Source organism: Pholcus phalangioides, unplaced genomic scaffold (genome assembly GCF_987345545.1).
Source record: "Pholcus phalangioides strain wild (caught in Gottingen) unplaced genomic scaffold, Ppha-v1.0 ptg000010l_1, whole genome shotgun sequence".
Lineage (NCBI taxonomy): Eukaryota > Metazoa > Arthropoda > Arachnida > Araneae > Pholcidae > Pholcus > Pholcus phalangioides.
In genome coordinates, this window is record NW_028301603.1 from 33,437,170 (window position 1) to 33,455,063 (window position 17,894).

Below are 17,894 nucleotides of genomic sequence, written 5' to 3' on the forward strand. Positions count from 1 at the left end.
CAGTTCATATTCGATGTTCAAACATCTCGTAAAGCTTTCGGTGTATTTTTATGGTTCAATGACCAAATTATGAATTTTCTTTTACCCATTATTTTTTTTTTTTTCCTACAGTGGTTCGGAAACCTGGTGACACCAAAATGGTGGGATGATTTATGGCTGAATGAAGGATTTGCTAGTTATGTTGAATACCTCGGAGTTGAATCAATTCACCCTGAATGGATGATGGTAAGATACTAGCACTCAATAAAATGTGACTGACATAATTTACTACTAGTGACTCATGAACAGGGCAATCTAAAGAGCATTATGGGCCCTGTGGGCCAAGTGTTTTTTCTGAGGTTCTACGTTGCGAATTCTCGAAAATTTCAACCAGATCTCATTTTTGAGGCCTTTTGTTTTCTTGAGGCCTCCGGGCCATGCCACGGTGAGCTCATGCGTTAAGACTGTCAGACCAGACACGACCCAGGCTCTCTCCCTTCCGGGATCTAAGCCTTTTACCCGTGTGGGTTGGGTCGTGCTGGGGGGAGCCAGTGGTGCCGGGCCGGGATGCCCGCCGGTGAATCACCAGAAAGCTTCCCCCTCCCGGTACCCCCGACCCTCTGTCCAAGTCCTAGCTGCAAGCGCGAAGCCTGGTCTTTTAGGGTGTCCTTAAGGGGTGGCGACAGCAGCCCCCAACCCACCCCAGGCAGCCAGCCAAGGGGACGGGCTCACAAACCCGAGCGACGGCCAAGCGGGCCCCCACCCAGAGCCCCGATGCGTTAAGACTGGCACTGCTCATGAAGTAATCATAACCGATCAGATTGATTCCTTTTAGTTAACACTAGATTGATGACATCATAAAATTAATGGCAGACGTTTTAGCTTTCGTGACCTTGAAATAAAAGGGTGTCCCATAAATTTTTAAATAGTTTAAAATTAATAATTATTGAAGGAATTGGTATACTTGAATACGGTTTGTGAAAAGTTATTCTCACCAAGATGATTTTTTTTTTTTTGGTACAGAAAATTTTTTGATCAAATTTTTGTCGATAGAAGGCGTGCATGAAAGGAAATCGTGAGTGATTGGACCTGAACCTTTCTTTAATCTCTGTGTCCGAAACATTCGTGAATCTCCAGCTAGCGATTCGTGGCTGAGGTGAAACAACTTACCAACAGTGCTTTATCTACTACTGTGAACATCACATTAAAATTTTATGTAAGCGTTAGTAACAAGTAAATTCAGAAATGAGCTGTCGATCATGCACCCTGCATTTTAAAGGACTCTGATTTTCGTATTTCCAGTGATTTGTTTTTGGTCAGTGCCCTCTATTGACAAAAGTTTGAACTAATTTTATTAATCTATTTGGGAAACCTTTTGCGAGAACAACTTTTCACAGACCGCATTTAAATATTCCGATTCCTTCGATATTTTACAATTTTTTAACTATATACGAATTTATGGGAGACACTATATGTACATTTAGTGGGTCTTGTAGTTTATCATATCTTCTGTAATCACATGTCAGACTTTTGTGCAACTTAAATTCTTCATAGTAAATCTCAACTTAATACCTGACGTATATGCTTTCAGCTTCAACTAATGAAAATAACATTTTCATAATTATTCGACCAGGATCAACAGTTTGTTGTGGAAGAGCTGCAATCTGTAATGACCTTAGACTGTCTCAAGACATCGCATCCAATATCTGTACCAGTGAGTCATCCTGATGAAATTAACGAAATTTTCGACCGGATATCCTATGCCAAGGTAAGAAATGCTGTTAAAACAGTACCATTGGGGGGGGGTCATTCAAGTATTACGTCCGCATCGATTTGGCTGGGGGGGGGGGTTCCGATTTGCTGACTTTTGATGGGAAGGGGCAGGGTTGGATGATGCTTACGCCATCAACCACCTTTTATGAAAATATTAAATATTCTTAATGGCATCTTACTCAAAGCACCAAAAACGGGAAAAACCTTTCGTTAGTTTGTGGGCACCGGAACTAACATTCTTCCTATTGATAAGTCCCCTATAGAGCCACTTTAGTGATCTCTAAATGTTCCGCGGATCCAAGTGATCTGGAAATGTGTCAGGGCCGCTCAAGTGCTCTGGCTCTGTGCCATGCCACTCATCACTCAAGTGATCCATTATTATGTCGTGGATCACTTAAGTAATATGGGAAAGTGCCACAGGTAACTTGAGTGATGTGACTGGCGGCAGCTTAAGTGCCCTAAAACTGTGCCGCATGTCACTCAAGGTATCTCTAAATGTGCCACGGATCGCTTAAATGTTCTAGAACTGTGTCATAGGTCACTTAGGTGATCTGTGAATGTGTGACGAGCTGCTCAAATGATTTGGAATTGTGCCATGGGTCACTAAAGCAATCTGTAAATGTACCGCTTAGTTCATTTTTACAAAATTAGGTTCGATGGGGCAGTCCACATGAGATAATCCCCAGGGCCACATTTGGTCTGTGAGCCAAGATTTTGCTTGCTGATAATGGGGAAGGTGGGAGTCAAAAATGGCTAAACATTTGCTGATGTACTACTTGAACAGCGCCATTCAAATTTCAAAATTGCTTCAAAAACACTCGTACATGCCATCTTGTTTTTCCTTTTCATTTTGAAGAGCTCTTAAATATTTTTTTCACACGGTTCAGTAAGAAAAATAAGTTTCTGAAAGTCATTATGTTGTGAAATTTTCTTCAGAACTGTCATTTTCTAATCACCAGCTGTCTTAAGGTAATAGAGGGCGACGAGCAGGATTATCAAGAGAATTATAATGTTAAAATCTAAAGAAAAATTACTTTTTTTTTAGAAAACAAAACTCTCTTCACCACTTCCATTCACATTATTTTTTGTATTAAATGTTTTATTTGTATAAATATTTGATTTGGTATTAAAAATTTATTTGATACAATTCCTGTCACCACAAACCAACTAACTTCAGTGATACCTCAGGTAAAGAACGCCTCGGCTTACGAATTTTTCAATTAGGGAAGATTCTTTTCATCATTTTTCTGCCTTGGCCAGAAATTTCTTTTGATAGGAATGCGCTAACATAAAATAGCCACGTCTTGTGCTCTGAATTTTCGCACCAATCATCATTAGAACGTGACAAACTTGTGTCCACCTCAGAATCTTTTTCAGATGTACCTACACTTCTCTTTCTGAAATTCTTTAAACCATTTCATGTAAAATGATTCAGCTACATAGAAAATGCATTAAAAAAAAAAGGAGGTGGGAGCCTGTTTTCAGAGCACACGTTCTTTCAATGGAAGACTCTTTAGCATCAAGCTGAACAGTCTGGACATTTTAGAGGATCATCTTTTTTATCTGCATGTATCAAACACGGAAATCAGCTAACCAAATCAAAAATGGATGGGGACACTTATGAACTCGATTGGGTTGTGTTAACACGAGCTCTAATAGACTAAAGCTGGTGTTAGTTGTGTACATAGTGTAATATAAAAAGATCTTCAACATCTCTCATCTTCTTGTAGATTCTCATTTATCAAATTTTGAAGCTGTTCATTTTAGCCTTAAATCAGTCTTTGCCTTTTTATAAATCATTCCTTGGTGTTTAAAAAAAGCTTATCTTTAGATTTTTGGCAGAAGCTGGAACGAATCAAACGATTTTCTATAGAAACATATTATTACAATATTACAATTACAATAGACAACAAGCAGTTAAAACAAATGAAAAAATTGGTATATTTCTGAAAGTAAAAAAGGGTGTACCTCAGGGATCAGTTCTATTACCTGTACTTTTCATATACATAAACAAATTTTGCAAACAAACTAAATGGAAACTTAATATCTTTTGCCGACAATACAGTTCTGTATGTAGAGAAATGGAAATAGAAAATTTATTTTAAAAAGTAGACGACAACCTTTTCAAAATAAATAGTTGGCTAAGTAAAAACAAACTGTAAATAAATATTCAGAAAATTAAATATATTTGCTTAAAGATAAGGAACATAAATAATCTTGATAATATACATATAAAAATTCATAACCATTCCCCTATCAAAGCTTATCACACTGTAACTGCCAAGAAATAAACTTCAGTTATTTCTTATAGTCGAAAACTCAGTTTTAACTATCTACTTCACCAAACACCAACTCTGGTCTTATCACTATATTGCAATTTACTGCCATTAATGAGGTGGGTTGGAAGGCACTGTGTCTATCGGTGGTCACCTCAAATTCATTAGGGAAAATATTTTATTTATATCCTCCCTCGGGTTCGAACCCAGGACCGTGACAGAAACCTTCATTGTGGTAGATGAGCATCTTACCACTACACCCCTCGGGCGCAGTTTTAACTATCTGGCATAATAATACAGGATGACCTCAAATGGAATTTGCACTGTGAAAAAATAACTAAAAAAATTGAACTTTTGTAGCATGAATGAATGCAAGAACTTTGCCACTGGACTTATCCGGTTGCCGAGATCTCTTCCAGCCCAGCTTTGGGGCAAAGTCTGGAACACTTTATTTTGTGTCGAAAAAAAGAGTAAAAGAGACATACAAAATGTTTACAACATATTTTCTCCAGACAATTGGGTACTGTCACGATTAACAAATTTTATGGTGATTACAGACGAGATGGGGTTGGGAGTTGGAGAGTTTCCGGGTTTTTGTTAGACCACGGATGCATGTACACATATTAGGATGGAGGTATATTTTAAAAGCAACTGGAGGGAGGAGGGCTATGCTATCTCACCTTACACTTGCCATATTGCAAGCAGCATTATACAGACTTGAAAATAAAATAGAGGAAGATTTTTTTAGAGATATATTTTATGCATGGATATACTCAATTTTAACATGGAATCTGTGCTTGGGGAGGTGCGTACTATACTAACATAAATAAATTAGATAATATATATAATAAAATCAAATTTACAATAAAAACTAACCTCGGTAACCAAAACAAAACTAAGTGCCACGCATTATCCATAAGACAAGACTCAGTATACAGAATAATAAAATTTGTTATAGCAAATGAAGAATGTGTGTGTGGTTGATAAAGAATCAAAATAGATCATCAACTAGATTAAGTATTGAATATCAAGTGCCAAAAACAAATACAAAACTATTCAAAAAAAAGTTTTAGTTACACTGTTCCAAAAATATTAAATCAGTATCGAGCTACTAATGAGATTAAATTATAATATTTTTGGTTTCAGGAAGAGTATTGTTTTTGAAACACTAATACAATAGAAATACTTGCATTGAAAAAGATTTTTCTTTTACACTTTTAAAATACGTGTGTTTCATTTTTGAACATAGAGATATTTATCAAAAATATGCATATTTTCAACAATTTGCATGATCACTAATCATCAAAATTCGAAGAGATCATACTAAGAACAGGATATAATTATTTGAATTTGCAATTTTTACGATGTGTATATATATATTTTTTGTGACATGTTATAAAAATGTAATTATTTGTATAAATGATTAGTATTCGTGATAATAGAATGATAATGAAAGTTGCTTTGAAAAATAGAAATTTAATATTGTAAGTTATTTTTGACTTTCTGGAAGGACAAGCAGTCCCTTGAAGGTCATAAAGTGGTTGTATATGTATGTCCATTTTTGTTTATTTCTGTGTATTTTTGTCGTCATCTGTCTTTCTTTTGTATTTTGTAATGTGTTCTGTCTAATAAAAAAAAAAAACCTAACTAACGAAAGGGATTCTGAAGTGAGGATAATTTTTATTAGCTGAGTTGTTACTGTATTTGACATATTTATAATAACATCTTGCTCGTGAAAATGTGCATGGAAATCAAATAATTGGTGGAGAGTATCTTCTTGTTCTATTCTATCTTCATTTAAAATTGCTAAATCGAATTATTAAATATTTTTCAGGGTGCGACAATCATCAGAATGATGAAATACTTCCTTGGAAATCAAGCTTTTCAAAAAGGACTTGCTGTAAGTGGTTTTTGATGAATAATTTTTTTTTTTTTTTACTGAAATCATAATCACAAGTATCACTTTAATTGAATTTGCTGCCTGAATATATTTATTTTGAAATGACGTTCACTTCATATAAAGTTATAAAAATTTTGTTCAGTAGTCAAAATCAAACATTTGTATTATAAAGTGTATCTTTTATTTTTTTCATACCAAACACAGAATTATCTAGCTGCCATGAAATTTGACAATGCTGTACAAGATGATCTCTGGAGGTATTTAACAGAAGTGAGTCTGTGTCCACGAATATATGAATAATTATTGGTTGTTTTATACGTTAACTTTCTTGTTATAAATTTAATTTTACTTACTGTAAAACAGTGCTGCTTCACCCCATTTTTGAGAGTTCATTGGAAAAAATTCGTGCTAGGCATAGCAAATATGTATTGGTACATAATGATTTTTGAAAATGATTATATTCTAAGACTATGTGAGAACAGGTCTGTTGCCATAACCCTTTCAGACCCAAGCGTTCATTTTTTGGAATTTTCTAATTTTTTTTTTTTTTTTTTTTTTTTTTTTTGTGAAGTAATTCACTTCATTCTAATTTTTTCAGCCAACACGATGCAATATATATTCATCTTCCCGACACACTTTCTCCTGAAAGCCATCTTAAAAACCCTTTTGAAAGTTAAACTTTAATGGAAGCCCCCCCCCCCCCCCCCCGCAAAGTTCACTTATAACTAAAAAATTGCACAAGTCAATTCATCCCGAAGATCCTCTATTGCATGGCTCTCAAACTTTTGCCATCCTTCCCAGCTCCTTGTCCTCGTTTATCCATGAATCCACACACTTCAATTTAGGCATAGGTTGACGACACCTCCCTCCCTCCTCCCCCCCCCCCCAGTAACCGTGGCACACACTTTGAAAACCCGATGCTCTACGGGATTGAGATAAAGACTTTGAGCAGACCAGAGAATGTTTTACCCACCCGAGTCATTAAACCATTGCTTAACTCACTGTGCAATTTAACAGTGTGTTATCATGTTAGAAAAGGTGCGATAGTACTGAAATAGTATAACATTGAATGAACTGTCCGCAATGTTGAGGAATGTTTCAGCAACTCATGCGAAAGGCCATAGGAGCCACTGATCCATGAAATTGTAATTTGAATTTTTCCACATCTCATCGGGTGTCCTTTTTACCCACATGAGCAATGGCATCTCAGTGGGTGGACCAGAAGGATCAAGGGCCTTAAGTCAAATGGAGTTGTCCCTTAATTAGTGAAAACCTTCACTGATTCTGAATTTTCATTTATTCCCAAAAAAATTTTAATTTTATTTTTATTTTCGTTAATTCTAAAATTGTTTTCGACTGACATCAAAATTTTGTAAAATCTAATTATGTAGTGGTTTTAAATAGTATAAAATGTAGGTGTTTTTATATGCATTTCTGTACATTGTAACTATGTAAAGATGTCTACACACGTAACTGCAAGCTTGACAAGCATGCATGTACAAGCATGTTTGAGCACCTGTGTGAAAACTTTGCACAATCACTGTAATTGTACAAGCGGCTTAAGCGAATTTTGTAATGCATGCTTGTTCAAGCCCTGTGTTTGCACAAGAATAACCATGCGGATTCCCATATCAGTCTTTATGCTTCAGTAAGCTCCACTTGTGAATAAGCAAGTGGATGAGTCACTTTCTGTCAATAGGTCACTCGATCTTTTTCAACAGGTTACTCACTTGGTCTCTAATGCACGCACACACATCAGTTATTTTCTCAATTGCTCACTGACTTGCTCATTCACTCATTAATATACAGACTTAGTCACCCACTCTTTCTCGCTCATTCACTCAATTGGTCAATCTTGCTTATTTGCTCACTCACATGCTTATTTATTTGCTCACTCACGTGCTTATATATTTGCTCACTCATGTGCTTATTTATTTGCTCACTCATGTGCTTATTTATCTGCTCATTTGGTCACTGACTTGCTCAATTATTATTTCTTATTCACTCAATTGTCCACTTAGTCACTCACTTGATAATTCACTCACTCATTTGCCCACTTGATCGCTCACTTACTCATTAGCATGCTCTTTTACTTACTTGGTCAATGACTTTTACTTACTTGGTCAATGACTTTTCTTTACTTGCTCATTTACTCACTGATTCGCTTATTCACTCATTTGCTCACTGACTTGCTCCATTGCTCACTGATTTGCTCATCCAATCACTCATTTTCTCACTTGGTCACTGCCTCTGTCAAGCGCTCTCTCACTTGTGCCGAAATTTTTGTCTGTGAATTTTCCATAAATTGCTTCAGTGTAAAAACTTGTGTTTGTGCAATGTGGAGGTGAAAGGGAAGTTGTGCATGCTTGTGCAAAAAGATTGAATGCACATGCTCGTCAGGCTTGCAGATACGTGTGTGGATACCTTAAGCCCCTTTTGGATACTGGCAGTTTTCCACTCCTGCCTCTCTCATCATCTATACAGTACAACATATATTTTACATTAAAATTTAGGCACAGGATAAGCAACCACGCATAGATGTGAAAATCGTCATGGATTCCTGGACTCTGCAAATGGGCTTCCCTGTCCTCACAATCACCAGAGATTATTCCAATGGGAAGGCCAAGATAACTCAGTCACGATTCCTACTCGATCAAAGCAAAAGAAGTGATGACAAGAAAAGGTGAGCTCACGCAATCTTTCAAGTGCATACATGACAACCACATATCAAAAAATCGCTACATGATCAGTGCAAAAAAAACAAGATCAAGGGTAGTTGTCATTAAAAGCTGAAAAATTTTGCACTTCCATGTTTGTTCTAATGAAGAGAGAATCGGCACTCCATATCAATTTATTTCGCCAATGAAAATCGTATTCAGCATCCATATTCAGGCGAGAGGTGATTTTTCTCTCAGGGAAAAATACAGGGTGTCCCATATACTTGTAAACTTCAAAAATTCATTAAAAAAATAGAAGGAATTGGAAAAATTGAATGTTGTTGCAAAAAAGTTATACACTAGGGGATTTTTCTTGATACATAAAAAAAAGAAAATTAGTTCTAATTTTTGTCGATTGAAGGCATTGCACGAAAGTCCGAAAGGAGTGATTGGACCTGAACCTTTCTCCAATTCCTTTGATGTTCATAATGTTCTTAAAACTTCAGCCGGTGATTCATAGCCAAGGTAAAACAACTTCATCAATAGCGCTTTATCCCAAGCATGGATCCATGGGGCGTGAGAGGGGCAACCACCCTTCCCAAGAGCCAAATAATATGGGGGGGAGGGAATTTGGTTGGTCCCATGAAATAGAGCATGATCCAACAAACTTTGTCCCTCCCGGCACAATGTCCTGGATCCGCATCTGATTTATCCACCAATGTCTCAAACAGTTGCCTGTGCTTCTGTTTTGCAGCGTTTAGCCCTGTGGTTGAGGGCTATAGCTCTGAATCTTTAGCGAAAACCACACGACAGACATTAATAGAATTGGCACCACCCCTCGAATCTGGCTCCACTGGCTTTCGATTCAGGAATTTTTTCTGTCTCGCCCAGTCAGATCCGTACTGAGTAGGATGGTGGCGTCCGATTTACAAAAGTCACGTGCATACCCAATGGGGTAGGACAGGGGTGTATAAAAAGATTACCCACCAATGTTAACACAACAATGAAAACCTAAGGAAGCGCCAGTGACAGGGAAATTCAGGGATGAGCTATTAGGCATACACCCTTCCATTTTATAGGACTATGCATTTTTCATTGACTGTTTGCTGGAGACTATTTGCATATTTCTAGCTATTTTCATTCTACTATTGACTCCTATTCTACTATTTCATTCTCATCGACAAAAAATTTAATTTTTTCTGTACCAACCGCCCAAATTTGAAATAATTTTTTTCTTGTGACTAACTCTTCGCAAACTGGATTCAAATACACCAATTCCTTTTTGATGTTTTTAAATAAATTTTAAAACTATTTATGAATTTATGGGACGCTCTTTATATTCAGGATATTATGGCCTAGGCCGTAGTTTCCCCAAACTTTCTTTTCCGTTGCCCCCCCCCCCTTCAAAAAATGTTTCTTTTCATCGCCCCCAACTCAAGCCAACCCATGGGATCTTATAGTAAAACAAAGTTCTTGCCGTCCTACTAGATAATTCCATAACCCCTCCCCCACAAGAGGGGATTTGCCCACTTTGGCAACACTAGCCCAGGCAAACACTTGGAAATGAAAGTTTGCTGCTCTCCGCCAGGATACGAACCGAGTAGCATATTTAGTGCTGTGATAAAATTGATTAAGATCATCGTATTTTTTATTTTGAAGAATTGTATAGCAATTGAATCTTCTGTAAAAATCTTGACGTATTTCCTCTCTTTTTTTGGGTCAAGTTATCTGTGGGAAATTCCATTGACGTACACTGATCAGAGGAATCCGAACTGGGAGCCAGAGACGAAACTGTGGTTGCACAAAACAAATGGTGAATTACTTGAAACGTTTGCGCCATGGATATTGCTTCTTGTGCTTTGGAACATTCTCTATGATGAAACTAATTCCATATGAACTTTATTTCAGGAACTTTGGAAAACCTGCCTGGATCCGAACACTGGATAATAGCAAATATACAGGAAGTTGGGTATTATAAAGTAAACTATGACATTGAGAACTGGAAGAAGCTGATTTCACAGCTCAATACTGATCACAAAGTGAGTTGAAATACAAATGATCTGAAACTCTTTGAATGAACGAGTTGCAAATATACCATAAAAAGTGAAAACATGTTTTGTCCTTTTTTTTTTGTCTTGATGAACGTTGCTGCTTATTGTGTAATAATAACCTATCTTGCTGGATTTCTCAATCTCATTTTGTTTGGTATTTCAGCAAATACACACGATAAATCGAGCACAGATTTTAGATGATTCGATGGATCTTGCCAGGTAAATCACCTTGGTGTTTTTTCGGTGCATATAATATACAGATGAAGTTTATTATCAAAAATATTCAAAAAATTGCAAATTATTTATTTGATTTGACTAAGATCAGCCAAACATATAGACCAATAGACCAGGGGGCCAACATAGTTTCTGTCACGCGAGCCTTTGATGGTTTATAAGGCTGTTCAGCTGAACCTTTGTGATAATGAGGCTATATCACAGAATTTAACAAATTTTTTAATATTTATAAAAGAAAAATGCTTGTCCCTACTGCCGTCTCAACAGCATCATAGCTCCAGGACAAAATGAGAAAGGGCTTAGGTGTTGCCTTTTAATCAGGGTCGTTCATAAGATGGACCTTTATCTTGGTTGGGAGACAGAAAAAATTGTCTTCCAGAGAAATTTCGAGTTATCACCCTTCAAAAAGCATTTTAATTAACAGAAATTGGTTAATATAACACATAAAATGTATTTTCTTTCGATATTTTGATTTTGTAACTGAAGTATTGAACTCTTTTCGTTTTTGTTTGGCTTGAAAGGGACATGGTCTCCTATCCCTCCCCCCCCCCCCTGCATGGCAGTCGCTGCTCTTCATATACATATTTATTGTCATAAATAATTTTCTCAGATTTTATCGTTGAACGTCTATTCAATTGAGCTCCCAGCGTGACCCCTACAAGGGGATGGGGCTGAGCTCCAGCCCATGGCCCGAGATTATTCTCATAATTGTTGTTTTTCACACTAACTTCAGAATGTGCGGGGAAGGAGGGAGGGCTGTGAAGAGTATTATCTGGGAAAGATCCCACCAAAGATCTCAGCTTAGGGACCCTACAGATGAGGGAGGGGGACATGGGTCTCCGTGCCATGACTGATTGAGCTCATGGTTGGGACTCAAGAGGTTGGAGCCCTGTCATCCTATTTGAGGCATATTCACGAATCAAGAGCTTTTATCATAACCGTCACCAGAGCTCCTGTGGAACAACTCTGGCATGTGCTTTAAATAATAATGAGGCTAATCATTGAATCATAGGGTTTTATCTGAGTTGTCAGTTTTTTTACATTACAAACTCAATATTGAGTAGGCCCCACTAAAAATCTCAGTCTAAGGAAAGGCCCTGGCTCCAGGATTGGGGGTGCATGAAGAGCACAGAGATGCGCGCGGGGAGAAAGGAAAGGAAAAATTTTATTCCTACATGAAATGTGTGTCCTCAACTTTATTTTCTTTCAGATGAGCGCATATTGTTTTCTATTTCACCTGCAATGGTCTGTTTCCTCTGCCCATAGAATTTCGAAATCTGAGCAGAATCTCGCAAAATAATATGCCAACTCGCACAATCATATATTCATGTTATTCTTAGTCCCAGGCTCTAAATGTCCATATTTTGTGAACTTATAAACCATGAAAAAATGATTACATTCTTAATTACTTTTGTTCAAGCAAACTGTTTACTTTTTACAAACGGGTAAAACTAAAATTTCATCAGCCCCAAAATATGCCTTTCAGAAAACAATTATACAGTACGGGATGTGTTATATATTGAGAAACATCATTAAACTGAAGCCTTTTCTGCCATGTATCAAATAAAAGCACAACTGTTATGGTTATTCAATTGGAATCGTGTGACCTGTTTTTTTTTTTCATCAATGTTGTATGATATTAATAAATATTTTATAAATAATAATATTAGTTAAATTTTTGAGTCTGCTCAAAATCTTTAACAGTTGATGTTTGTGTACAGTAAAATAACATCAGTAACACTCGTTAAATTGTAACCCTCTTAAGTGTGTGATTATAATCAAAAAGCATATAAAACCTGAATGAAACAGTTCTTTCGGTGATAATCACAAAGATCGAACAAAAACAGTTTCATTTGGGTTTTATATGTTTTTCAATTATAATCATGAGAACCTCACTTTGCTTGTGTTACTAATGTTATTTTACTGTATTTGAAGATCGACTGTTAAACTTGCAGTAAACTTGTTAATTCGATTTATATTATCGCTCAAAAAAAAAAATTATCAATATATTTTTTTTCATGTGCCTACTATTTTTCACCAATTCTATTTCAAAGGATCTTTAACAGTTGTTTTTATTTGACAGGTGACAGAAGAGGTTCCAGTTAAATGATGTTTCTCAATCTAATATATAATGTATTGCATAGATATTTTCTAATTGGCATATTATGGCTGATAAAATTTTCTTGACCCATTTGTTGGTTATGGACAAAAGTAACTGAGAAAGACGTAATCTTTTTACGGTTAATAAGTTTACAGAATATATAGACATTTAGAGAGTCTGAGAATGACTAAGAGTGTGCAGAGTTTCAGCTGCTCAGAAAACAATTCTCTATATTGTACGAGGGAGTGATATTTTTTCATTCCGCGCAGATATCGAAATTCTGTGCACAAGGAAAAGGTGAAATTAAAGAATGTGCCCACAATCTGGAAAATAAAAAGGATCCCTGGTACCACCGAAATAAAAAAATTCATTTAGCTCAACAAGAATTTTTTTTCTAATTTCAGCCTCATTTTGCCATGAAATTCGAGCAGTTTCCTCCTCTGAATGCGGAATTATCGTTTTGTGGCCTGCAATGTTTTGCCACAATTCATTCTAGAGTCTAGTTTTCTTGACTAGTCATTCCCCCAAATTAACCACGCCAGACTATCCCCGCCCCACTCCCATACCGAAAATATGTCTGTGTGTCACTATCATCTGGTCGAAGCACATGCTCTAGGTCAGCGGTTCTCAACCTGTTTCTGCCCATGGCCCCCTTGCGACCATGATTAATTTCCTACCAGCCCTTCCCCCCCCCCGCTTTGCCGTTAAAAATCAATTGTTCAAATATAAGTATAAATTTGAATTTAATTTATTTTTAATTTATGAAAATAACGAAAAAGCAAAAACAGTGACCTAGTGTCTAGGTCACTGTTTTTGTCCCTTGTTCATCAGGTAATTCTTTTGGTCACTCACATTCTCTAGGTTTGTCATCCAAGTGATCTGAATTTTTTTTTAATGCGACACATTATCTTGTTAAAATTCAAAACAAAGAGTAGCTTTGCAAATATTAGCAGTAAGAAAGTTTACTTTTGCATTTAAAAAAATTTTCTCTTAACTGTTTGGCACCTTTTTAAAAATTAACAATTTTTGTTGTTGTTGCAGAGCTGGTCTCTTGGACTACGGTCTTGCCTTAAACGTAACCCAGTACCTAAACAACGAAAAGGAATATCTGCCATGGAAATCAGCATTATCATCCCTCTCATATATTGACTCAATGCTCAGTAGGAGTGCCATCTATGGTAAATGGAAAGTAAGTGGAGCTACATCATGCAAATGTACAGATAATGAAACACATTATTTATATACATAGATAACTCGATGCAATACAGAGATGAACTTTTGGTAAAGAAGAACAACACGACTCTACAGGAAATCAAAACCCTTTCCCCCTCTTGTAATCCAAGCCAGTGCACTGGGTCAGTGTTCTTCAACTGCTAATTCATGGAAATTTCTCACCGGTCAGCAAAATAATTCGCCTAATTCATATAGCTGCTACATAAATTTAGATTCTACAAACTGCTTATACAAAAAAGACTAACACAGTTAAAAAATATGCATACTGGGCGTGACTGATGCATGGATCTCTGCAAGACAACGCTTCGTACTGCTCAAAAGTCGAGACTAGGGTATCACCTGTATATACACTAGGTGTACCAGAACAATATCATACTATGCTAGAGATACAGAAGAGGTTTCAAGACGGTTACAGTATCAAAGATATATACAACAAATTCTTTAGTGTTAGCGCTAGATTTCACACTTTCTTTCAGAAATATGCTATTCTGCTTTGTTCTGCAAATTATTCCTACTACTAATGTACTTTTTTTTGTTGTTATGTAAATTATTGCTCCTAATTATGTATTTTTACAAGTCCTCAAATTATTGCTTACATTTTTTGTGGTTTTTTTTTTTTTTTTGTCGGTCTGCAACTTATCGCTCCTGTTTCCGACGGTACGCGAAAATTTTCAATTATTTTCACTGATCCGCAGTTGTAGAAAGTTGTCACCTTCGAGACACGAATGCAAGCCGATCTCCCCTTTAAAAAGTCTCTCCACAGAGAGCAACAAACCTACAACAGTACAATTATTCAATCACTGCACTTTACTCATAGTTAGAAAAATTGATGGCAGATGGCAGCACTACACATAACAAGCATTACACAGTAACAAACTTCACATTAGGTGCACAACACATACATGCACATTCCAACATGTACCAATTCGTTAGAAATTCCGCAGAGGAATGTGGGGTTTAGTAGTAGTTGTAAAAAGGGTGTAGGACGTTGTGCTAGATCACTTTGCTGCAGAAGCACTAATATTTTCTTTCCTAAGAATATACATATGGACACCCTCCTCATCCTATCACAGACAGTTGTAGCTCGGATTGCGAAGAGAAATAGCGGTCTCATTTTCCACAGAGATCTATAGAAATTCCTTTTCAAAAACTCATCTCGGATCACATCCAGTTATCTATACTTTGCATGAAAACCAGAGAGAGTGATATCACTATCAGCTCTATCTGCATTGTTATTTGTTACTAAGGAATATCATTTTACAGAAATACATGGAAAAACAACTCCAGCCGATATATGACTGGTTAGGATGGAATGAAGATCCAAGTGAAAACATTTTGAGACAGTGAGTGGTTAATTTTTATCAAATATTGTTATTTCTTAAGGTTGAAAAAACTCAAATAATTAAAAATGTTAAATAATTTAATTTTTTCTTGAGATAAACCTTAATGTGTGTCCAAAAAGCATTGAAAAATATCATTGTAGAGGGATGTGCCACCGATTTATGCTGTTGTTGAAATTTTTTTCTGAATCTGCATCAGAAAATGTGCTTTGCTGCAAAAACCTGTAATTCATTGGTTGATTGATAAAATTTATTTAGATGCATTGCCCCTGTGAAGAAGTTTACTGTATTACACTTATGTGTCTCACACGGAAAGTGTCAATACTAACAACTTCATCAATACTTTCGGTGATCATGTTGGGCAAAACACTGATGTTATTGGATGCCCTTGGGAGAATGAAAACAAGTGACAAAAAGTTGGAATTGAATTCAAGACTATTTTGAGGGAAATTTTAAAAAAAAATTGTTGTACCGGGAGGAGTTTTTGAAATTAGACTATAGGCAATTCCAAACAAGATTTGAAAAAAATATTGTTGTAAAGGGGATTTATATCGTTATAGCTAGGTTTCATTGTATTCATCAATGCAAACGTCCTTTGCAACCATTGTGGGATAGTTGAAATGTGACTAAATTGAGACTGTGAACATTGTCACGCAATATTCAAATATCTATCTCCTTAAAATTTCTGTTTTCTGATAGGCTGTTTTCTGAAAATAATGTATGTTTCTGCAACAGTACGAGTTGTGCAAGCTTAAAAAAAATATTTTTCAGAACAAAATTGTTCAATAAGCCAAGAAATCGATGATCTCAAAATTTTTTGCAATTTGCATTATTGCATCCTGTCTAGGGCTTGATGAATCAAAAAAAAAATAGGCAACAGCCGAATTTCTTGAGTGCCAAACACAGGGCTCCCACTCAGAAAACTAGAAAGATTTGAAAAAGGCAGGGAAAGGTACTCTCTCCTTAGACAACATAATAAAAAAAATCAATTCTCATAGCACTATTTCAGTATCCTATAAGATTGACTCGAGCCAAAGCAAAATGACAGAAATGACTTGGTAACAGTAACTCTCTCTTTGGCAATGCACACAGCAAATTATGATGACTTAAATTTTTTTAAAAATGTTGCTCTTTCGAGACCACTTTCAAAAGCACAGTGCAAAATGTGTAAATTACAAGGTCGAATGTAAATAAGTCAAGATGAAACTAATGGTTTTACTGCACTGTCCATCCTTTTTTTAAAGGGATTTGTTTACATTTTACTGGTCAAAAACAATGACATTGGCATTAAAAAAGAAAAAACACTTTCATTTCTTTGCAGAGCTTTGTAAACATTGTTTATGCCGCAGCCCACCCTAAAAATACAGTAAACAATTGAATGCTATTGTGCAGCATCAGAATCACCAAACCTAGAATAGGCCTATGTATCCAACTGCAATATTGTGTAAATTGCTTTCACCTATATACAAAATGTGCACCATAATTTTGAATGATGACTGCTGGTTACTGTGTCCAAGAGCATGAAGTAGTAAATGAAAATTATCTTTTCCATTCAGACACAGAAGTTTTTAACGACTACTCTACTTGTTGAACCCATAAATTGAGCAAAAGAGAAATTAATAAACTAAATGGTCCATACACCCCCAAATAACCTGAATATGATGCAATTTCTGCTTTGGCAGAACCATTAATTGCAATCTACTACATTTGTATTATTTGGCAAACATATCGATGATTCTCTCCATTTAATTAAAATCAGTTACATGAATCTTGCATATGTTTTATTACTTTTTATTTATTTTTTTTTTTGCATTCATCTATTAGATACTTGCGATCCGTCACACTGTCATGGCTCTGTTCGAATGGTCATAAAGATTGCATAAAAATGGCATCGCAATTGTTCCAAAAATGGCAGCAAGATACATCTGTTTATACAACGTAAGTGCTGCAATTATATAAAACTCTGTAATATGTTTCAATCTCCGAAGGAAAATAAAATAATCAGTTATGCTAATCATAATGATGTCGCAAAAGTATCGATATCCTAGAATATTTTAAAAAATAATAAACTTCGAGTGCTTTATTCTTTTATAAAGGATTTCTCCCAATCTACGGTTGGTAGTTTACTGCACAGCAATTCAGAATGGTGACGAAGCCACTTGGGACTTCCTTTGGAAAGAGTATACGAAAGCTACGGTAGCATCTGAAAAAGATAAGTTCATGTACGCTCTATCATGCACAAGGGAACCATGGTTGCTAACGAGGTGAGTGCTAATAGCGATGTAGTGATCTTGCAAATGATATTTGTTTGGTTGCATAAATGATATTGGTTACATACGAGCGAATGTAA

The 17,894-nt window shown here is 36.1% G+C and overlaps 1 protein-coding gene across 1 annotated transcript in view; it reads left to right on the forward strand.

The window, feature by feature from the left end:
- The window catches only part of LOC149081318 (aminopeptidase N-like), a 69,943-nt gene that overhangs the window by 45,981 nt on the left and 6,068 nt on the right, over positions 1-17,894 (forward strand). Inside the window, 12 exon segments of the mRNA XM_089238152.1 lie at positions 112-225; positions 1,613-1,747; positions 5,863-5,928; positions 6,133-6,198; positions 8,442-8,611; positions 10,310-10,398; positions 10,494-10,624; positions 10,800-10,855; positions 14,013-14,160; positions 15,468-15,547; positions 17,369-17,482; positions 17,641-17,808. Coding sequence (XP_089094278.1) covers positions 112-225; positions 1,613-1,747; positions 5,863-5,928; positions 6,133-6,198; positions 8,442-8,611; positions 10,310-10,398; positions 10,494-10,624; positions 10,800-10,855; positions 14,013-14,160; positions 15,468-15,547; positions 17,369-17,482; positions 17,641-17,808 — 1,337 coding nt within the window.